Here is a 24,147-nt window from a genome sequence, read left to right on the forward strand (position 1 = left end):
ATCGTCTGCTTTGACAGCTGTCACGCCGTCATTGTTGAATGCCATTGGTGTTGCTCTTGAGCATTGTTGTTGAATTGCGTTGTCGGTGTTGTTGAGTGTTGTTATCATTGCATTCCCCCATGTGATTCGCATTGATTGATAGTCTGTAAAGATTTGTGTGCGAAGAGGAAATGAAATTGCGATTTTGGGTAAGTGTGAGAAATGTTGACTGGAATTCATATTTGATGTACAAAAATGTTTAATAAACAAGAAATCGCAGATAGGTCTAAAATAGCAACACGATCGAGGACATTCGGAACAAAACTGAAAGGGTCGCAAGTTGGGCGCCAATTTCCCACTTTTTCTTAAAATTGTTGTTTTCCTCCTTAGGTTTGAAACACTCTGACTAGTTTGGAAGTTCTGAAACATGTACCAAGTTGGGTTTTATTGATAAGTCGTAAAAGCTTTCAGGAATCGTGCCTGCAACAATAGATCACAATTTCATTTCCGTACCAGTCGGTTCCTAGCAATTTCCTGCCGCCAGGTGTCGCATTTGTGCATTAATGCTCCCTCATCCATTGTGCTCCGGTAAATTGCATTTGTCTCACCTTCGGCGGCTGTCTCTTTTTGTAGCCTGCCAACATTTCCGCTACAGACGACTGGAAAATGTCGAGGGAAAGTGTATGGGGACGGAAAAGAGCTGAAGTAGCAAAGGGAATTGTTTTGCTCTTGTTGGGTATTGTGTAACAGATGGAAAGGGTGATTTCGAAGTGAGTTCCGCAAAGGTGTATAGAACATATTGATCGTTGAGCGACCAATGCGGGCAAATAATCTGAACTATGTATGAACCCAAATCAAATTACCGTCTGACTCTCTGCTGGACTTCATTAACTTCTGAAAATCACCCCTTTGGTTACTGCCAAGCCCCCTATTTTCCGTTTTTCAACCGGTGTCAAAGCTAATTTTCCATGCAATTACATGCAGTTTGCTGTCAATGACTGTGGGACTCGACTACATTTTTCCGTTCTCGTCGGTTTCTACTTTCACTCTTCGTGTTGTCCTGTTTGGCCTTTGGGGCATATCCCTTTAACCCACTTCCTCCACCTCCTTTTGGCCTTTTAATTGCATCAGTAACGCTTGATTTAACATTTTCCAAAGCAAGTCAACTGTTTGCCAAACGGAAAAGCCAAATAGGAAAAAGTAACTTTATAGCCGCACAAGAGAGGATATTTTTGACAGGTCCTGCCATTAGCTTAAATGAATTTAAGCCCTGAACATGAGCTTCAATAAAATGTGGCAAAACAAGTGAAGGATACAAAGAAGATTTAATGAAAAATTCACAGTTGAATGAAATTAAAATGCCATCTTCTTTGAATTAAAATACAAATTCAGCAAAAATGTATAATTTAAAATCTCTTCAGTTTTAAAACTAACAAAAAAACGAATCATATTTTTACAAAAATTGATTTACCTACAAAATAAAATAACAAGAAATGTTTTAATAAAAAACAAAATGGGAATTCGAAAAAAGACAACAAAGGTGGGCGGAATTAATCAATGAATTTCAGTGGGCTTTAACAAGTGGGTCAGATGAAATACCGAATGAAAACGCACAAACACAAACAAACACATGTAAATAAATACGGGAAGTAAACGGAAGTGGGAAAAACAACAGAAACTTGCCGAAAAAAAACACAACTTTTCTGACTGATGGCCACTCGGTCTCTGTCTCGCTCATGGCCCACTTCGTCCCTTTCGCACATATTTTCTCTGTTCATTCATGGAAATTCAAATTTTCGCCGCTGTTTTCGCATTTATCTAACGGCATTTACTGCGCAACAATCGTGCCCTCTCCTTCTATTATCGTCTCGCCTTCTCATTTGCTCCCTTTGGGCTGTACAACACGGCGTATACGTATACGAAAGTTTTGCCGGCAACTCCTCGCAGAAACACTCTGTGTGTCTGTGTGTGTGTGTATCTGCCGAAATATATTGATTTTCTCTATTCCCTTTTATTAAGCATTTTCTGTTCATTGTGGCTTTTGTTGTCTGCATTTGTTGTTATTGTCGTGTTCTTCCGCAGACGAGACTTTTCATTGTTGTTGTAACTTTTGCGGAAAAAAAAAGACAGAAAAAAAATCAAAAAAAAAAAGTTTGCCGGTTCCGGGTGAAGAATACATACATACATAGTTGTAATGCTCATTTAATATTTCCCGTTTTTTTTGGTTGCCTGACAACCCTGGCACAGTGGGCGTAAATTGTAATACAAAATATTTTCTTAAAAATTTGAGTAATGGAATATTTGTATGTACATAATTTACATTAAAAACTACTGTAGTATAAAAATAAAGCAAACATTTTTTTTCCCTTACCAAATAAAACAAATAAAAATAGTTTAACAAAATCCACTGTACAATAAACACGACATTTGGTTTCTCGGCTTTTTTTTTATATTTTTTCGGCTTTTGTGCAGCTTCCGCTTTCACATTGTAGAGTTTCATTTGCCACTCCCACTCTGGGTCTCCTCCTCTCCTCGCCTACTTTTTGCCCTCCTCTTTGAAAGAAACATTTTGTAGGAGAAAACAAATTGAATTTGTCTGCCCGGCATTCCAAGATTCTACCGGCAACAGAGAGAGGCCCTTTTTTAGGTTATCCCCCCGGAGAAAGTTGGGAGAAGTGTGGCCAGTACAGTAAATACACATATATATTTTAAAATAATTTAGTTCAACTATTAGGGTTGCCTGATGAGCAAATTTATTGTGATACCAAAATTATCTTAAAAACTAATCTGAATATCAATATTTTTATACTAGCCATTTAAATCTAAAAAATAAGGAACTTAAATAGTTGTTTTTAATAGGTTGGTGTCCAATGGGAAAGGGCTTTTAAACATCTGATAAATATTCCAAAATAATTGGTTTTGAGAGTACTAAAGCCATAATTTTATTTGCTGGAAAGATAATCGACTGACCAGACACGAATAGCTCACCTGTTTTATGCCGTTGTACTTAGTGTTTACTGTACACCTGGCTTCACTTTCAGACAGCTCTTTTGTAACCCCAAACAAAACGCCAGGGGAAAAGGATCCGGGGAAAAGTGGAAAAAGGAGCGGATCCTGAAACGGCTACAGGGCAAACACATTTGTAAACACACCCACACAAGTGCACCGGCAGACACCCACACATACGTAGCAATTTATGTATGTGCAGACACACACTTTGTGGCTGAAAATTGTTAGCACAAATCTTTTGCAGAGAAAAAGGGATTTTTTGTATGACCGCCCCAATGAAATGAAACTTTTGCCAACCGTAAAGTTCCTGATGATGAACAAACCAAACTTGTGTGTCTCTGTGTATAATAATATTAAAGTCGGAAATATTCATATTCCGTTCAGGCAGTGAAAGTTTCCTTTCCACCCACATTTCTCTTCGAATTTTGCATAGATTTTTAAAACAAATATGAAGAGAAAAGGAAGATTACTTCTCCTGTCTGCTTTTAATTGAATTTAACTTTCTGATTGTGTGTATGATTTTCTTGGGTTGTGTTTCGGGTATCACACACCATCTAATTGGATTATTTAGAGAATCTGAGTAAAGGTTCGAAAAAGACTTGGTATGTGTACAGGGAATTAAATTAAAGTCTTTGCTGTATAAGCTAAAAGTGTGTTGACGTATTTTGACTGCATACTTTTTTGGGCTTGCTTTATATTTTTAGTTCTTAAACTTTCATACGAATTTTTTTAACTGCTCTTTTGCAAAGCCATAAACATTAAAGTTTATGAATTATTAAATTTTAAAATTTTTAAAAAAATATATCAAAAACTATCTTAAAACCAGAGCACTACAAACTTTGATTTTAACTTCGTGTTACATTTCCCACTATCACATTTTATGGGCTTTAAGCTTACATTTATATCCTTTTGCAGTCTGGCCAACCTATTAATCATTTTATCAATCAATCAATCAATTCATTAAATTCGCAGTAGTCTTTCCTCGTTCCTTTTTGCAACCCTTTTTATGGGGAAACTTTCTTTTTGCCTTTTTATTTCTTTGACGTCTTATGCGATTTTGATGCCCATAAAATCTCTTGGGAAAGACGTCATAAAAATAAGAGGAGAATAATGAGCAAACATGGGGAAGGAAATGGATAAATAGGAGTTCTTAAAGAGGGTAGAAAAAGGGGATTTGTTTGCGATTTTTCGCAGTAAATTAGGCAAATTAAAATGGAAAATTTTCCTTTGAAAAAATGCAAATTTATGTGCAGCACACGCCCATTTTTCTGCTTAAGGATCTGATCAAAATTTTGCAATGTAAAATGCCAAAGGAAAAAGGGGAAAAACAGAGTGGAAAGATGCAGAAAAAGGAGATGGGGTTTTTGAGAGGGAAACAGAACAATAAGCGGCACATGCAAAGGAATAAATGAGGAAATGCGAGTGGAAATGGAAAAAAAGGAGATGTTGATTTGTGGCTCTGCCAACTTGTCCTTGAAAGGATGCGAATACATACATATGTATGTGTATACAGGTGGCCCATAGCCAAAAGCCATTTTCCCCCAATCATTTCGCCATCCCATTTCTCCCTCGTAGTCCCTATTATTACAGCTCCTAGGGTAAAAGAAAACCCTCCGTTTCCCATTTCCCTAGCAAGCAGGAATTGTTTGCTCAAATATTTCCACCGCCTGTGGCCTTAAAATAAACAAAACAAAAGCTTACAGTCCACACGCCATCCACAAAGGGAAAGTATAGCGATTTTCTTCTAGGATTAATCGAGAAGGCGTTTACAAATATTTAAATTGAGCTCTTGGAAAACCATTTGGCCGGAAGCAATTCAGAGATTAAGAAAAGTTTTATAGTTAACTCAGTAATTTTCGCCTCAAATTTAAGTTTATTTTTACTCATTTACTTTGTTTTTTTGATATAAATTATGAAAATATAGGTGATTCAAAATCACTTAAATAGGCGCCCAAGAATATGCTGTACAAAATGTAATAAGAATATCTTGGAAGATAGCACGTTAAACTTGCTAAGACAAAGGAGGCAATCTCCCGTCTCTCTCGGTCGTTATGTAGCCGTCTCTTTCCATGTCCCTATACCCGTCTCTATGTCTTTTAATATTCTGCTGCTGTTTCTTCATTTCGGAGTTTGGCAAATGCAAATTGCCGCACAGCTGCCGTAAGTTACTGCCTAATCCTGCAGTTCCTGCTGCAAAATGAGAGCAGCAAAATGTTAATTAATTTGAATTTCAGCACCAAGAAGGGCGTGCCAGCCTGCTGTAATTTCCCATTACCATTGTGTTGTGCTGCAGAGAAAAAAATCTATTATATTTGACAGACTTTTAATTAAAATTTTTAATATTTCTGGTATGAATAAGGAACATAAATTGACTTTAACCAATTGAATTTCCAACACCATTTCTTTTAATAACATAATTCTTAAATTCAAAGGTGCTTCAGAAATAACTAAAGATGTGAAACAACTTAAAAATGTGTCTTAGAGCTAAATTAAACGCGTTCTTCTCAATTCCAAAATAAATAAACACTTTTATTATAATTTCGAGTCTCTAGGCATTTCTGTTTATTTTCGTATAGTGTAGACTATGAAATAGAAAGAGGGGCAATGGCGACGGCAGCACTCCCGTGCAACTGGCAAACTGATGCAATGACAAACTGACGCTGTCAAGTAGGAAATGCGATGCATTGTTGTAGTTTGTTGTCGCTGTCGCTTATAACAATGACACCAAATTACATCATTAATGAAAAATATAACAAAACAAGAAGGCGGGGGAGCTGGAGATGGAAACTTGCATCATGACAACAAACGCGCCCTGCTTTTTCCATATAAAATACACTATATATATATGTGCACACACATAGATAACCTGATCTAAATATGTGTTTCTCTGCATACTTGAGTTTGCGGTTTGAGTGTCATGCGAAGTGAAATCGCTGGAAAACCCCAAATGGGCTGAGGGAAAACCTTCCAAAGAGGAAATGTTTAAGCACTCGTGCATGAAAGTACTTGAAGTAAATTTGTGGTTCACCGGAAAACCGCGATGCTTAATTCTTCTGAATCTTATCATAGCTTTTTAATGATTTCTAGGCCAATACCTAGATGTAGAGAGTCGCATTACATCAATGATTCACATCACAATATGTTTCACAACACTGTATGCTTTTTAATTGCATGACGAAGTTTTCTAAACAAAACGTTAATGGTTTTTCAAGTCACTTTCATTGAAATACTGCAAATTAATCTTATCAACTGCAGGTCATAAAATTAATTAAAAAGTTCGTCAAAAAGTTTCACCCACAGAAACTGTATTGCATAATTTTGAATTTCAAATTGTTCCAATGCACTTTGCAATACCTAAAATAAAACATATCGACCAAAGTTTGCAATTTCACCAAAACTTTTTCATAAAGTTTGCTCTTATAAAGAAATCTTCAATTTTTGTCACTTTCATGCACTCCAACGCTTCTCAATACATTTTCCAGCACTGCCTGGTGGCTTACCACGAAAAATTGGATACCAAGCTGTCGTTTCTAGGCGGATACTTTGTTTGCCCGCATCTATCTTTTAGCATCATCAAAAACCATCAGCAGGTGCGATGTGTCCGCTATAGAAAGTCGGCTATATAGTACGGAATATAGTGTGGTGGTTGTGGTTGGCAAACAGTTTTTGGTTCAACAAACTTCAATTAATGGCGCACGGCTGTTTGAGATTTTGTTGTTCCTTTGTTTGTTTGTTTGCCAAACTAGGAAAAAATGGGGAAAATAGCGTAAAAAAAAAGAAAACTTTGCGACACTTTCAAGTGTCGACGGTGACTAGTGGCTCATAACGAGAACTAAGCCAAATGACACTGCGAGAAAAGGTGCTCCTAAAATATAATTTAAGTATTACATTTTTGGAAATTAATATAGATAATTAAATAACTTGATACTTATTTCTGAAATAGGCCTTTCTAGAAATACTCTGTGATTGCTAAACTTACACAAATGTTAGTCTTAGAAATACACGTATTAGGTTTGTATTAGTATGTATTAGGTTTTTTTTAAGTTTTCCAGTGCATCCTCACACTATTCCCAACCCACTGCCACTCCGCCCTCTGCCATTCATCTAAATGTTGCCTAGCCCAGTTCAGTTTAGGCCTTATAGAGGCACCTCCACCACCAATGGAGTTTGTTGAATTTTCCTATGGTTTTTCTTTTTTAGTGTTCACTCTCTTTTATGCTGCGTTTTTGTGTGCTCCCTCTATTTTTGCGTAAATATTTATGTTGCTTAAAATGTTGCTCTTTGGACTTGTATGGAATGGGCGTTAATGCCTTAGTAGGCGTGGTTCAATTACCGCGGCTAACGTTTAGAAAAATTCTGTTCATACTTTTTCTTTTATGGAAAACTGTTGCCTCCATACGCTTAAACTATAAATTCGATCAACATTGTTGCTTCTCGCGGTTGGTTATTTTGAAATTGCACATAAAACTGTGGCAGTGGGAAATTTTTATGGAGGAATAAGTTGGTTTCACTACAATGTCTGGGGCGAATGAAAACTGGAGAGAGCATAAAATAATAGTTGTGCGAAGGAAATGCGGGCAACAAAGTTGTTAATTACAAGTGTGACATACTTTTTACCAGTTGGTTTTATCACCAAAAAAACAGAATTTTCTCTTGTGAAATGAAAAAAAAGGTGGCAATACTAATTGGTAACAGTAAGGGGCGTAACACAAAGCGCTGGGCTCTTATTTGGGCCAACATCAGCTAATGGAATCCCATCCGCCTTGGCATGAATCTGCCAGGACTTTGCCAACCGGGCTAAGAAGCGATTGCCACCCGCTAACCCTCCGCCACCTCATTCCAGCCATGGCTCTCTTTAAATCCTTTAAGGATTGAGTTCAGCCAGCTGAATTGGGGCTAAGGCCTTGCCACGTTTCGTTGCACAGGCTAAAATGGCAAAAAGTGCAAATAACAAGTGGCTGCGCAAATCCAAATCCAAATCCAAATGCGAATGCAAAGTGCAAGTCGAAGTCATTTAATTAAAATTCTGCATGCTGCTAACTTTTAATTAAGATTAAACGCACTTGCGCATTTAATTGAGAAAATCTGTGAATAAACACAAACTAAATTAGAATTAAGCTGCAATCTGGAAATGTAAACAAAATAAACTAGCTAAATTTTAATGTGTCAAACAAAATAAATATAAATATTAGAGCATGTAGTTGAATAAATATTTGGAAACCATTAGGAGAATAAATCAAGCTGAAACGAAGCGAATTAAATTCTTAAACGACCCACAAGTTTGTCGCAGTAAAATAGGTTAACGTATAACGATTTCCCCAACCCCGCTCCTTTGGTAATGGGGAAAATCCTAACTGACATTTGACATGGCCAAAACCGAACAGAGAAAGCTTTGCATTGGCAAAATGTCAAAGAGGCCAACAGCCAAATACGAAATCGAAAGAAAAGCCAAAGAAGGGGTAATACAAAATGCAGATAGAGGGGCCAACACATTAAGGTTAATTCCACGAGATGGGCATTCGACAAGGTCCATTAATAATGCTAATTTATTGATTTCGTGTTGCACAACTCATCTTCAGTCCAACTCATTTTTCTTCAGCAATCTTTTGCAGATCTCTGTGAATTAGCAGAGGTGACCCCGATCAAATGTTAAATATAGTTTGATTTGGATACAAGTATTTATTAAAGTGTGTTTTTCAAATCTTTAAAACTACAATTCATTTAAAATATTGCAAAAATAGTTGCAACACTCAACAAATTTAATGGGACAATCAATATGCTTAATTATGATTTATGGCATCAAATTTATGGCTTGTACACGAAATGTACATGAAGTGTTTTCATACGTTTCTTTATGAAACACAAGCCCCATCCACTCCAAAAATGTTCTCATTTGTATCCCTATCCAGGACACGCATCGTTGGGCACCAAAGAAATTGGCAAAACGAGGAATAATATTCAGTGCAAAAGTTTGTTGCAAAAAAAAGAGGGAAAATAAGAGGAGGCTAAGGAGAATTGGCAGTGGAAAATTGTTTCCATCTCCTCTCTGTCTTGGCATTAATATTGATTTTTCTTTTTTGCATTTGTTGTTACTATGATTTTTGCATAAAAGGGAAGCTAACTGCAGACCGTCCACAGTTCCTCCCCTCATTTAAAACATAATTTATGCAATCTGCAGCATAAACATGGATGAGGGGTAAAAGGGTTTTTGAAGTGTAATTTGTGCGGCGCATGTACAGAAATATTAATAGCCATTTCAAGCCAGCTTATTAAATTCCTATTTTGCGGTATAATTTTTCATTGACTGGCATAAATTGTGGATTTAAATAGGCAACGATAAAATTGATATTAATAATGATGGCATTTGGCGAAATAACTTTCAATAATAATAATTTTGACACCAGTTTAAGTGCAGGTATTTGGGGGTGGGGTTTGCCCCTGTCTGAGTTCTCCAATGCTGAATATTTAATTTAAGACCTGAAATCATTTCCGCTATGTATTAGAACAGACGCCTAATATACTGTAAAATCATTTTCTTTTAGCAAAATTTATATTATTTTATGAAAAACCATTTTTTAAATCAATATAAAAAAGGTTTCCACAAATAGCAACAACAACAAAAATACAACATTCAAGCATAATGATCTTTTTAATAAGCCTTTACTGTTTTAAAGCCATTCAACTTTACATATTCGTACATATTTTTGCACTTACAATACAAATACAAGAATAACAGGAACAAGCACTTGACAATCTGCTCCCCTCGTTTTCAATTTACATAAACACATTCGATATGTATAAAAGATAAGCAGCAAAAGGTAATGGTGAGTGCTGTCAAGATGGTAATACAGGTGGGAAAACTAACAAAGGACACTTTTGCTTAAAATTAAAATCGAATCTTAACTCATAGTATAAAGAGTTGAATATGATTGGACCAAAAGTTATAAGAATATACAACTATTTCCATCAAATACAGATTTTTTAAGATCTTGACTGTTTTTGGCCTTAAATAAAAATTATCGTTGCTTTGTTGTAATCTAATAAATGTTGTTAGATTTATTCGCTGAAATCTCCGCCCTGTTTTTTCCACATTCTACCTGTCTCACCTGTATCCTGTATTAAGCCATTATCAAGATGGCGCCTCGACTGTGTGACAGCAACTTTTTAATGCTCACTCACTTTCCTATGCAGGTACACTCGCACCCATACACACACGCAGGAACTGCGCCTAGACATGCCATCTCTTTCCCTCCTGTTGCCTATTTACCACCCCTATTCCTTTGCCACCCACTTTTCCGGCACCTTTGGCTCCTTTTATATGCCCATTTGTCACAATATTTGCCATGAAAGGCAACTAATAAATTCTCTTACTGCGCTGCTTCGCCTTTACCGCCTCTCTCTCTGTCCCTTCTTTATCCCCTGTTCCACTTTGTCTGCAAGTTTCCCAACTTCAACACACACCCATGCCGGCATACACATGTCAACAGTGTAAAAGTTTCATTGGTAAATTGCCTGGTCAAAGGCAAAAGCAAAACTACAGAGACGTCTAAGGCAGGCTAACCAAGTCAGTCCTTGTGTTGGCTTATTTGTGTACTCAGGAAAACACAATACCATAAAAATATATTCGCATTTTAGAAATGTTTGGAGGTTAAATGCAAAGAAAAGATTTGGGTAATAATGTTAGTTTAATAACATAACGATTTCTATTGACGGTTTTCTAAATATGTAAGAACATTAAGCTAAAAATAGCACCGAAAATCATATACGTATATTTCTTAAGGTTTATTAACATTAAGTTAAATTCGGAGGAAATGTAATATTGTTCAAATATAAAAGAATATAACAATAATTTAATTGTAATTTAATGTAGTGTTAGTTAATAATAAGACGTTAGTCAAACATAGAAAAAATCTAATCGAGTTTATGTGAAAATTTCTCTCAGTGCACAAATATGTACGTCCATATGTCGGAGCCTAACTCAAGTCGAGCCTCCCTCTCCACAAATGCTGTCCTTTCGCTGTCTGTCTGCCTGTGCTTTATGGCTGAGCCATTCACAAAATACTTTTCTATACCTTTGGGCATCTTCAGTGCAAATGGAAAATGGAAAATGGAGAAAGATCCGAAGCTACTTAGCCACTTCCTCTGACCACCGATGAGGCTTTTGGCTATGAGGTTCCTTTGGGACATTTGTTGATTGCCGTCTGCCATCGAAATCGTTTTGTAATTGCAAAATTGAGCACTACTTAAAATGGCAAAGGGAAGGGGAAATAAAGATCAAGAGCAATTTGAGGATACAAAGGAAACCTGGAAAAATAAATAAGGAAAATCTATACACATATGTATGTATTTATGGGTACATGTAAATTGTTAAAACGAAAAAAACTCATTTTTTAACAGAAAAGTATCTATATTTAAACCAATTTCTCAGTACAGACTTATACTTGATAAGACCTGGGGGTGAATATAGATATATGTATGCACCTTTACTTATTTTCGGAACTGCAAAACTTAAGTAACTGAACTTCCCAGACATTAAGCGGAAGTCGTAGGCGGAAAATAATGATCGGCTGAGCTTGAGATAATCGTTGGATTCCACATGATTCCCATCTTAAATTTCGACTTGCAGACAATTTCAATTTCAATTTAAGTTTCCGGCTTGCGTTGTCAGTTATTAAAGATGCGGATAGTGCTGATAAACTGATAACTAGCGCTGTTATGACAACAGGCAAAACAAACAAACAAGCGAGCAATTCTAGTCACGCATATAAACCAATAAAAGAAAGGTGAAATGCGGGAGGTAGTTGTTGGTCCGAGGGTGGGGGTGTGAGGTCTTAAGCGATTTGAATAGCCGCTCAACTGAACTGAGCTCAGCTCAGAGCACACACAAGCACACACACAGAAAAAAAAGGTAAAATACAATTCAAGTGAATCGAAAAAAAGAGGAATGCCAAAAAACAGAGGGAAAAGAAAAGCAACTGAAAACAAAAACATAACCAAAAACGAGACGTGCAATGAATGGCAATTGCTGAGGAAAAATATGGGGAAGAAGCAACAAATGAACATAAATTGAGGTAATTGAGGTGGGAGATTGGAGAGTAAAGTACACTACAAAATACCTAACAGAAACGTAAAATTAAATTTCTTGTAAAATTAAAATATTTTAAGATGCATACATATTTCATTTTTTAGAAGTTATTCTTTCTTTAAATTTTTCAAAAAATTTTCAATACAAAATAAGAAAAGATGATCAGATGGTTCGTTTATTTAAAATTCATAAGGTTTTTGTTTGAAATAGTTTAGTGAAATAGATTATCAAACTGGATCTTTGCAATAACCGATTTTATATAATATTTAAGTTTTTTATTCATAGAGACTTTTTTATATTTGTTTATTTTAAGGTTTACCCCAAACCAAATAAACAATTTGATCTTAAAAATGTTTCTATGTGTAGACACGCATATGCATAAGCCACCCCTCCCTTTTCCGCCACGCCCACTTACTCACTTTATTGTTCACTCTTTGCTTTGACCTCCATCTACTTCACTCCCCCTCGTCGTTATCCATTCCTCCGTCTTGCTCCCACCTTTCGCCCGAAACCTGCAATTCAACCGCCAACTTTTCACACTTCAACTACAGCAACAGCAATAAGAAAAGAACTAGTTGCAACTACTTCTGCGACTACAACCAGTGGCTTAGAAAGTTTTTTTTTTGGGGGATAGTTTTTTAAACCGCAAGAGACATTGTTAAAAATTACTCTGTTCACTTTGTAAAGGTGTAGGATTTTCTTTAAACTAAATAATTAAATAGGAAAGAAAAGTCAGTATTGCATTTCTATCCTTAAACTGACTTTCAGGTTATAATATATTTACTGCATTCCTTTCCTTAAACTGACTTACAAGGTTATAATATATTTACTGAAAAAAAAGTATACCAACACTGTAATCCTAATCAAAAACGCAACTAGTTTTAAGGCATTTTAAAGTAGTTGTTATATTTCTTTATACCGAAAACCCCCCAAAACACCCATTTCGCTACGCCACTGTCTACTGCTGCGAATAAGCGACTGTCAGTTGACTGTCACAGACACGAACAAGCTCGAGACCCAGAGTGGAGCACTTTATGCTAATTGCGCTTTTGCCTTTTGGTCAGGTAGCCCAGCAACCAATGCAAGTCATAGACAAGTCAAGTGCTCTGTTATTAGGAAAGAAGGGAAAGGAATATAAATAGGTAAAGTATGTTCTATAGTTCGTTTCTGGGCGAGACAAGAAAGATACAAACCAATATACATACATGTGTACATTGACTTTAACTAGATGATAAATGGTTGAAAGTGGTCATAATAATTATATTTTTCATGCCAAGAAATTGCTTTTGAGTTTTTAGATCAGTTGATGTGACCTTGCCAATTTCCGAATATTTTGAGTCACCTTTAGCCTTACAAATTGGTTTATTATTAATTGTTTCATTAAAACCATTATATATTCCAATTCTGGTCCAGTCTATACATTTGTAGTTTATTTGGTTAATATTCAAATATAATATTTTCCTCTTCAATCGAATTTAATTCCAATATCCCTGAAAAGTATGCTGCTCAAAATGATCAATTCATAAAATACCACATTTAAAGGATGACGGCGCTTAAATGAATAAACAGATAAAGAGCCATGGCAATGTGTCTACAAAATAAGAAAAGAAAATGTTGAATTTATTTTCCAACTGAATGGGACAGAGGACAGGTGTAGACAGAGACGTATTTACGTCTAGTTATCCTTAAAAGTATTGCAGTATAACAAAATGTGCTCTAGTTATTTTGTTGTGCCTGCTTATCGCTGGAAATTGTCCAGCTTTTCTTTATCCAGTTGTCACTGGCATTGTGTGCTTCCATGTTCCCATTGTTCTACTTATTGTTGCTGCCTGCTCTTGGCTTTCTTGTCGGCTTCTTTTATTCATAGGCTGTCCCACCTGAGATGACGTTGAACTTTTAACTTGTAAGCTCGTAACTTCCTATCTCTGGCTTTCTTTACTTTATCTCTATGACTGTTTTAAGTTTGGGGGAAAAATTCTAGTCTCTGACTCTTGGGAATATCTTTTCTAAGACGTTGAAATGCAATTTTACAAGTATGTATATTGTTGCTTAAAACTATTTGGGGCAAACTTACATGTGAAGAACAGTGTGAGAGTCACAATATATTAAATATGCATTTTATTTAATTTGATCGCTCTGGTTCAAATAAAAAAGCAACCACTGTTTTCTTAGCTAAATCAAAGTTTTTAAAAACTTTTTATTAACTGGCTCTTAACTTGAATGCTTACCTTTTACGGCTTTTAAAGCTTATTTTATTTTAAACATTGATTTAAAAACTCCAAGCACGGGTTTTGTTCTTTGAACCAAACACAAAGTGGTTGGTTATTACGGTTATGGCTTTGACGTTTGATGCTTGGACTTGTTAACTTAACCGTTTTGGCTACTGTGTTTAATTATTCAAATGAAACTCAACCGATGCTGTTGTCGTTGTTGTTGTCGTTTGCAGCGTTTGTTTGTTTGCTCCGCTCGCATGTTTGCTTTGCATTTGTTTGTCTGTTTGGCTGTTTGCTCTTGGCCTTTGTTTGCCTTGGCCGGTCTGCATCAGCAGCTGCGACAGCGACGGCAAAAGTTGAAGTTCATGTTTCCTTAGTGGCTCACGGCTAAAAAGTACGCACAAACAAATCACAGAAAAACAATATGCCAAATAAATATTATTTAAATGCTGGAGTATGCTTTTGCTGAATGGGAGCAAAGAAAATAAATTATAAATTTACATAAACTCAAATTTGTTAACAAATAAACGTTTTTAAGTACTTGAATATACTCTTAATAAGCCCCAGAAAGAATAAACAAAAATATTATATTATTATAAAATGTTTTCTGTAGCCACATATTTAAAATATGAAATGTTGTATTTTAAATCATTAAACAAATATTATCAAATAGTCAATTATTTATATGTAAAATAAAAGTTATCTAAGAAGTATCAATGGCGTTGCGTTTCTACAAAACTCCTTGGTAATCTCGGATGTTTTGAAGCCTTGGCCATAAAACCACTTTAAACCACCATCAAGACCTTGTCTGGCTTAGGGTTTAAACAACAAAATCGAAGGTTTTCTGCTTACTGTTAATTGCCATTAATTTTATATTATTATTTGTTGTATATTTCTGCACAAACGTGGCTTTGGCTTAAGCCTCAAAAATGTGACTCACAAATCGTGGAATGAGAGGAGTGAATTGGGTGTGGTTAAATTAACTGAAATGGTTTGTGCCCGAGCAATTGCAAAACAAATAAAAAACCGCCAGCGAAAACTCATGTGCGAATAATGCGAAGTGTAAATTGAGCATTTAAATGAAACGAAACCGCAACGAATCCGTGTGGGTATATATCTTGTATATATTTACTATATATGTACGTATGAACACTTCTTCAATGAAGTATGCGCTGTGAATATTTAATTGCATAATGTGACCAGACTGACACACTATGCGTTAATAATCATCAACAAATTAACTATCATCATCATTAATGTTACCATTAACTTCAGTGATGTCAGTTAGGAGTTTTTCTCGCCAAGTGAGCTTTTCTTATTTCGTCATTAACAGTTAAAAGTGATTTGGGTTAATGAATGCACTATAATTCTCAACTGGTAAAAACAACACGCTTCAATAGCTTTAAAAGTTTAAAAAAATTACTGATGTTGGATTGCTTTAAGGTGTTTCAAACCTCGTGTTAATAATGTAAACAAACCTGTGTCTCTCTGCAAAATTATCAAATTTCGCACATTAACTTTCTTTAGTTGTAAGCTATACGGTTTTATTTCGCTTTATAAAAAAAAACAGCACTGTTTCACACCATCATCATTATCTTGACTAATGACTAATGGGCCATGGTAGCAGTCCGAGCATCATGTAATGGCCAGAAAGAAAAGAAAACGCCAGTAACAAACGCACAACTTGAAAAAGCGAAATGAAGAAAGGAAAACAAGAAGCTCAACAATAACCACAACAAAAAAAAATGTATTCAATTATGCAAGCCAGTTACAGTTAGGCGCCCACCAAAAAGTGGTAATATACGGAGCTTCCAGGGGGGAATGGGGGGTCTTAGCTGTTTTTGGAGCTACTGGCCAACATTTCATTTCGATTTCGAAGCGAAAGCGCAACGCAAATTGCAATTGAATTTATTTTTTACTTTAGTTTCTGGCGAAAAACGTGTTGTGAAAAGTGTTGCAAGTAAACCGACTGGGGTGGATAAATAATAAATAATTGATTGTTTGACTGATTGATTGAGTGAGTGACGACAGTAATTGGCAAACTCCATTCCATATGCATGGATGGTGTGAGAGGACAGGTGAATTGCACTAAGTGCTCTCCTTTTAACTCAGGTAAAAAGAAATAGCTGTTAAATCAAACAGGTTGACAATGCTTTTTACTATATCTGAAGTGAGCAGAGGGGCTTAAACTGTCACAGAGTAAAGTTTGCATGGATTGCTGGTTTTTCGCACGTTCCACTGGTTTATGCGTCCTTGAGATTCGCGTTTAGCCTGAGAATAGTTTAATGCAAAACTGGTGACTGTCAATAACGCATAAATAAAATGGTGAGAATATTGCAAATATGAATTAAAATTTTCCCTGGGCAAGTTTTTTTATGTTTTTTTTTAACCCCAAGGTAATTTAAAAATAATTAATATATTTTATTTTTGTATCAAACTTAGACTCATTAAGTTGTTTTTTATTTAAACATTTTTAAGAAGCATGATCACAACAATTATGTTTTCTTTTATTGTTCCACTATGTAGTTTAATTTAAATTGATTTCAAGGAGGATCGGAAATGGGGAGTTTGAATAGTTTTTCTTAGCGAATCCTCATAACAAAAAAATGGTATAAAATTGAGCAAAAGTAAATGGAGAACATTATAAAGCTTTGTTCACTAGCACGCATAAACTTGGTATGAATAACATTTTTTATTTGCCGGCCAAAAGGCATCAATCAAGCCAACAACAAGTTGAGGAACTTTATTTTTATCCGCTTTTCGACGCCATTTTGTTGAACGCCATTTTGACACGATTTGTCTGTGTGTGTGTGTGTGCTTGAATTATACTTTTTTCTTTCTTGTGTTAAAACGCTTTTAGTTTGATGGTCAACTTGCTCTTGTTTTTTTATGAACTTTCTGTGCAGCCATTTGAACACATTTGAACAGTCACGCCTCCCGTAAAAAAAACCCTGCAATTTGATGGAATTGAATTGCTGCCAAATGAAATTACAGAAGTTTGTACAACCGCCTCGGAGAAATTGATAGTTTAGGCTCAAATTGAGGATAACCATGGGTTTCGTTGATTTCCATTTCTCTAATTGAGCGTTAAAATTGAGTGAAGCAAGTGCCAATAAAAAGTAATAACTGTAATAAAAATGAGTTTTGGGCTCGAAACTTTTAATAGGTATTTCTTGGGAAGAAATGTTATAAGCAATAATCATTATTTAGTATTTTGTTGAAACAAACATTTCTATTTGTATTAACTTTTTTACTCCTGTTTGTTTCCAGGGAATACAAATTTTTAACAAATTTATTTATTTAATATTTAGTTTAAGATATACAATTGAATTGAATTTTTAAATTGTAATTTCGGAAATCAATGTATCCCAGCAGACAAAGTGACTTCAAATATTTTCATATTTTGTAGACCTTTCTTGCCTAAATGCTATTTAAATTAGTAACATTTATTTAAATGTGGATTTTTAAGTTGAACTACATTTCATGAAGTGCATAAGTATCCCATTTTAATGCAAAGCAATCCCGGCATGCAGTCTAGATTTAAGTCACGTCCCCACCGACGGCGACTGCATTTCCGTCATTTCAATCCTTTAATGTGCACCAGTCCCTCTGGCAGCCCACCTGCCCCCTTTCCCCTCGTCCTTTGCCGTCTGCCGCCCGTCGGGATGTGCAGCAGCATCTGTGTCCTTTTGCTAGCCAAATCTCTTATTTGTATACCCTTGCAGAGGGTATATAAAATTCCAAAATTCTACGTTAAGTATTACAGATCGGCCTACTATATAAAATAGCTGGCATAGGGACAATCGGTAAAAGGGAAAACAAAATTATTCCTTCGTTGTTTCTTAACATATACCCATAACTCCAATATCATTTTTAACCCTTTCAGAATTACGGTTTTACTTTTATACAAATCGTATGACTATATCATATAGCTGCCATAGGAACGATAGAAAAATGTATCGTCAAATCGACATAGCTTAATTGTTTGTAGGCAACAAAATCGTAATATAGAATAGTCAATTTATGTAACAGTTGCAAGGGTATATAAATGTCGGCTTGCCGAAGATTGCTTTTTTTCTTGTTTTTTTTCCTGCCTCATTTTCGCGGCAGTTTTGAGGGGGGTCGAGTCCTGCGAGGAGTTAAATAAAAGGGAGTGGGCGCGGGCAGAGCTCATTGTTTGCGGTGTTAATATTTGGCGTCTGGCACCAGTAGACAGCAGCAGGAGCAGCAACAGCAGCTACACAGAAAAAAAAGATTAAAATTTGTAACTTTCCTGAAACATAAATAATTACCAGTGGTAAAAATAAAACAAGTGAGCTTTTGCACATTTTTACTGTAACATATTTTGCCTGACTTTATGTGTATAAACGTCTTAATAGACAAATAAGTAATAATTAATACTATACTGAAGTGGGTTGGTTTAAAATGTTTGTTTAGGATTTTTAGTAGTATAGATTTTCTATTAGTTTTTCGTATCAAAATATATATTACTGATTTTAATTGCCCAAAGATGATTTACAAAAAAATAAAATGTTCTTCATTTTTTCTTGTGTAAATGGGCTGTGCAACAAAAACAACAAACATCGTAACCGTCAACACCCGCTCATTTTGACTCTATCTGTAAATGTATCTGCATCTGCATCGGTAGCTTCATCTCTATCTGCATCATCATCATTTGCCATTTAATTGTCACTCGCGTTACTTTTTGTTTGTTTCGCTGTTGTCCTTGTTGTTCTTGCTGCAGGTATTGTTGCTGTAATGTCATTGCACTTTTTGTGATAACTGAAAATGACGGAGGATGAACTTTAAATGGAGAAAAGTAATAACGAAGTAAACAAAAGGGATAATGGAAAAATTATAAAATATAATTAAACTAATAAATTAAAAGGAAATCATTGAAAGCTTTACACTGCAAGCTTAGATAAGAAAATTTCAAAAACATTACTATATTAATATAATATATTTAAAGATGCTAAATAAAATTAAAAATTACATGTAGAAAACTGTTAAATGATCAAACTGCAAAGTACGGAGCTATTTTGGATAAAGATATTTTAAATCGCTTAAGGTTGAAATAGGTCCACTACATATTTCACAGAGCACTTTTTAATTTTCCTTACCTATTTGTACTTTCCTTACAGGACGTTCGATGTGCAGATTTAGCCATAAGTATACCCAATAATCCCGGCCTGGACGATGGGGCCTCATATCGGTTGGACTATAGTCCTCCCTTCGGTTATCCGGAACCCAACACAACGATTGCCTCCAGGGAAATCGGGGATGAGATCCAATTCTCACGCGCCCTGCCCGGTACCAAATACAACTTCTGGCTTTACTACACGAACTTCACGCATCATGATTGGCTCACCTGGACGGTGACGATAACAACAGGTGAGTGGCAATCGGATTGTATTCTATAAAATAGTGTTTTCAATAAAGTTAAATCGAGAAAACACAATTATATTTTGGTATTTTTATGATAATGTTATTAATGATTAAAATCAGAAATCAAGTGGATTTATTTTTCGGATTTGGGACGAAATGTTTGTCCTTAGGGAGTCTTCATCATTTTTTTTTCGAACATTTTTTAAACTAAATTATTTTTCTGAGGATACAACTTGATTGGAAATTTTAAACCAAATTCAACGACGTATGACATTCCAACATTCGACCACTATTTCCCAGGGTTTTAATTAAAAAACCGAAAAATCGAGCTGAGTTTTTCCGGATCTCAGCCTTAACAGGCAAATATTTTGAAAGCGTCCACATGGCGTATGCGTAATTTTTCGAATACTTAATGTCATTTGATTTTTGTATCCAATAAAATTACTGCAGCCTCAACATTTCTATGTAAATCAAATGTAATTTTATTTGTGATATAATTTATATCAAATAAAGTTTGAGCTATGTGAATGAAATGTTATTTCATTCCGAAGATTGGGGCACTATACCATGTGTACATATGTACATATGTATATGTTTTATTTGCTGATCGCTAATCTATACCTATTGCCGTCTCCCTTTCACCCACATGTTCGGCCTGTTTTGGGAAAAAGTGGTTACTATGACTGGTTTTGTTTTGCTTTTGTTTCTGTCTTTATGTTGCTTTTACTGTTTTTTTGTCGATCGCTGTCGATAACTTGAAATTTTTGTACACTTTCTTAAGTTGACCAGCTTTGTTTTTGTTGTGCATAAACGGCGGTAAAGATAAAGAGAGAAAGAGTGTTTTTGCGGAATTTCTTGAAAACGCGTTGGCAATAATATCGTAACTGCATTTTTCTCATTATTGCAAACAGTAAAAACAACAAGTAACACAAACTGTTAACGCTTTTCCTTTCCTTCCTTTCCCTTCTATTCCCCTCGTATAACTTTTCCCCATTTTCCCCAAACGAGACCCTTGGGTAATTTATAGGCATAGACGGCCCTCAACGCCCTCTTCTTGTGTCCCTGTTTTCCCACTCCCACTCCACTTATCATCCCCCTTTCTTTAGTTGGACATTCGCAGGTGTTGGTCGAGTTTTCACCCTCAATACAGTTGGAAAAATTTTATAAAGGCCTAAGATAACAATCTTGTTTTTTTATAGTTAATAATTATGCCTACTTGCATTTGGTTAAGAAGGGAGATGTTTAGAAATTACAAAAAATGTTTGATAGTTATTGAATCAGTACCTTTTGTATTACTAAGAAATTAATATAATTTTTTTTTAATAAAAAAGAGCCCTTCTCTAACTGAAAATAATAACATTTGGTTTAAATTCCTTTAATGCAATGAACATTTAAAAATATTTTTTAATACAAGTTTTTTCAAGTGTAGACGAACAGGGCTAGACACTTTCCACACTCCCACTCCACACTTTCGTCCATGTAGTACTTCCCCCTTATCCGATTTCCTGTTCTTGTTCGTTTGTCTGATTGATTTCGTTACTTAGTGCGATTTGCTGATTAGGCAGCTTACAAACATTTGAGGGGGGGAAATGTGGAATATCGAACTGCAATTAGCAATTTGTGGCACTTGCAACTGGTATTCGGTTTCTTCGATTGTGTATTCCGCTTACTTTTCTCAAACACGCAACAAGAAAAGGCAATTAGATGGAAGCCATTTCGAGGACAAGGCCAAGTATCAGCTTGTAAACTTTAATTTCTAACCATTTTAATTAAGGGTAGTTGCAATGACCTTTGAAAACTTCTGTTATGGGCGTAATCCTCAAAGGCTTACTTATATTACGTACCATTAAATGAAACTTGAAATATATGTATGCTTAGGGACACAAATGTATCTACATTACGTACTTATAACATTAGTTAACAAATAATTTTAAAAATAAACATTTGGGTTTGTTGCATTCTTAACAGGAATTTTCCAAAAATATTTGTATGACTAACGATTTATACTTTGTACTGCCATTTAGTTCTGTTTCATATTTTTTCAAGTGCGTAAATATCATCGAATCTTAATAAATTGATATTTGCAGCTCCCGATCCGCCGTCGAATCTGTCCGTTCAGGTGCGGAGCGGGAAGAACGCCATCATCCTTTGGTCACCGCCCACCCAGGGCAGTTATACGGCCTTCAAGATCAAGGTGCTGGGCTTGTCGGAGGCCTCGAGCAGCTACAACCGCACCTTCCAGGTGAACGACAACACATTCCAGCACAGCGTCAAGGAGCTGACCCCGGGTGCCACCTACCAGGTGCAGGCCTACACCATCTACGACGGCAAGGAGTCGGTGGCCTACACCAGCCGCAACTTCACCACAAGTGAGTCCCTGTCCACCAACAGCCTAACCAAACCAAATCATATCAATTCCAATCCAAACTGTTTGTTGTTCTACTCGGTGATGGTAACTAAAACCTGATTAACTTCTTTGTCTCCCGCTTTCATTGTAACTAAAAAAACAAAACAAAAAATACACACGAAAAAAATATGAATTTTAAATTAACAACACGTCACAAAAAGGTCGAAGGACGCGGCATAAAGAATTGCTGGACATTAAGATTCTAAGAGGTAATATTTAAGCTTGCCTTTCCCCAAAAAATATTCCCCGCCCTCATAACTCATTGCAGTGATTTGCTTTTAAACTTTTAGAGAGTAAGTAACCATACACAGAGAAAAAACTGAAGAGACGATGGTTTTTGGTATATGTCTTAACTATAAATATTCAAATTTAAACATTGTCTCAAGTTAAAGTTAAACATAGCATCAGTAATCGTTTGGTGATAAATTGAATGCACTACTTTTATATTTTAAAGTTTTCTTTCGACGTGCATATTATTTAATATATATGTTTTTTCTCTGTGTACCAAACATAAAACTAACCTCAAGCCAACTCCTTTGCACAGGCTACAGTCCAAAATTGCATTCCAAAATTCATTTTTGATCCGACAATTGCCAACCGCAGTGCACTTTCTCCACCCAAAAATGGAGAAGGCTTTTAACCCCTTTTTCCCACACTTTTCCCACACATTTTCCCCGCTTTTCTCGCAATGTTCCCCCGCTTCAAACAATGTGCATGTCCAGCCACAGCAAAACAACCGAATCACAAATTACAGTGGTCACTTTGTAAGAAAAATGCATGGTGGTACAGCAACTTTAATTTTATATAACCGTATAAGGATTTTACGGCTCTTTTAAAGAAATGTATTTTCCCAGTTGTAAAAGCTAAAAACTTTTTTAATAACTCCAATACAAAATCTTTCACCAACATTTTTATAAGTACCAATAACAAAGCAGTAGTATTTTTAAAAATAATGGTTAAGAAACACATTTAAAGCCATAAACCAAATCATTTCTATTAGCTTAAAATGTATATTTTCGTAACCCTCAATATTGAATGAAATCCCATTGGTGTTGGAGCTACAACCACTGTGGCACACAACTTCTAACTAGCACACACACACACACACACACCCTGCGGCAAAGGATTCCATAATTCCGTCTCTAAACCCTGAAACCCTAACCCACACCCTAAAACTGAAACTCCGACCGAATATTTCAATGGTGACCGCAGCAACTAACGCAAAGCCACTTCTCTGTTTGTCCGTCATCCTTCACCTCCACCTCCGCAATTCGGCACTCGCAATCCGCAGAGCCCAACACTCCGGGGAAATTCATCGTCTGGTTCCGTAATGAGACGACGCTGCTGGTCCTGTGGCAGCCACCGTATCCGGCGGGCATCTACACGCACTACAAGGTGTCCATCGAGCCGCCGGATGCGAACGATAGTGTGCTCTATGTGGAGAAGGAGGGCGAGCCACCGGGTCCGGCGCAGGCTGCCTTCAAGGGTCTGGTGCCGGGCAGGGCCTACAACATCTCCGTGCAGACGATGTCCGAGGATGAAATCTCCCTGCCGACGACGGCTCAATATCGTACGGTGCCATTGCGTCCATTGAACGTGACCTTTGACCGGGACTTCATTACCTCCAATTCGTTCCGGGTGCTTTGGGAGGCGCCCAAGGGCGTCTCCGAATTTGACAAGTATCAGGTATCGGTGGCCACCACCCGACGTCAATCGACGGTGCCACGTAGCAACGAACCAGTGGCCTTCTTCGACTTTCGCGACATCGCCGAACCGGGCAAGACGTTCAATGTGATCGTGAAGACGGTGTCCGGCAAGGTCACCTCGTGGCCAGCCACCGGTGATGTCACCCTGCGACCCCTGCCCGTTCGCAATCTGAGGAGCATCAACGATGACAAGGCCAACACCATGGTCATCACCTGGGAGGCGGATCCAGCCAGTACGCAGGATGAGTACCGCATTGTGTGAGTAGCCAAACGGAATAATAAAATCTCTTTTACTGATTTGTAGAAAATTAATTGCAAATGGTGTGTTTTTGGCTTTCCACTCATCACTCATGTTTTATTCCC

The 24,147-nt window shown here is 36.4% G+C and overlaps 1 protein-coding gene across 4 annotated transcripts in view; it reads left to right on the forward strand.

The window, feature by feature from the left end:
* LOC108047061 (tyrosine-protein phosphatase 10D) overlaps nt 1-24,147 on the forward strand; it is a 49,946-nt gene that overhangs the window by 16,872 nt on the left and 8,927 nt on the right. For 2 of the 4 annotated variants that reach the window (XM_044460815.1, XM_044460813.1), the window contains exons 3-6: nt 19,428-19,677; nt 21,759-22,040; nt 22,240-22,287; nt 23,370-24,042. In XM_044460815.1, coding sequence (XP_044316750.1) covers nt 19,428-19,677; nt 21,759-22,040; nt 22,240-22,287; nt 23,370-24,042 — 1,253 coding nt within the window. The remainder of the gene's footprint in view (nt 1-19,427; nt 19,678-21,758; nt 22,041-22,239; nt 22,288-23,369; nt 24,043-24,147) is intronic. The other 2 variants (XM_044460816.1, XM_044460814.1) reach the window with 1 other exon arrangement.

Source organism: Drosophila rhopaloa, unplaced genomic scaffold (assembly GCF_018152115.1).
Source record: "Drosophila rhopaloa isolate 14029-0021.01 unplaced genomic scaffold, ASM1815211v1 contig_3, whole genome shotgun sequence".
In the NCBI taxonomy this organism is placed as follows: Eukaryota; Metazoa; Arthropoda; class Insecta; order Diptera; family Drosophilidae; genus Drosophila; species Drosophila rhopaloa.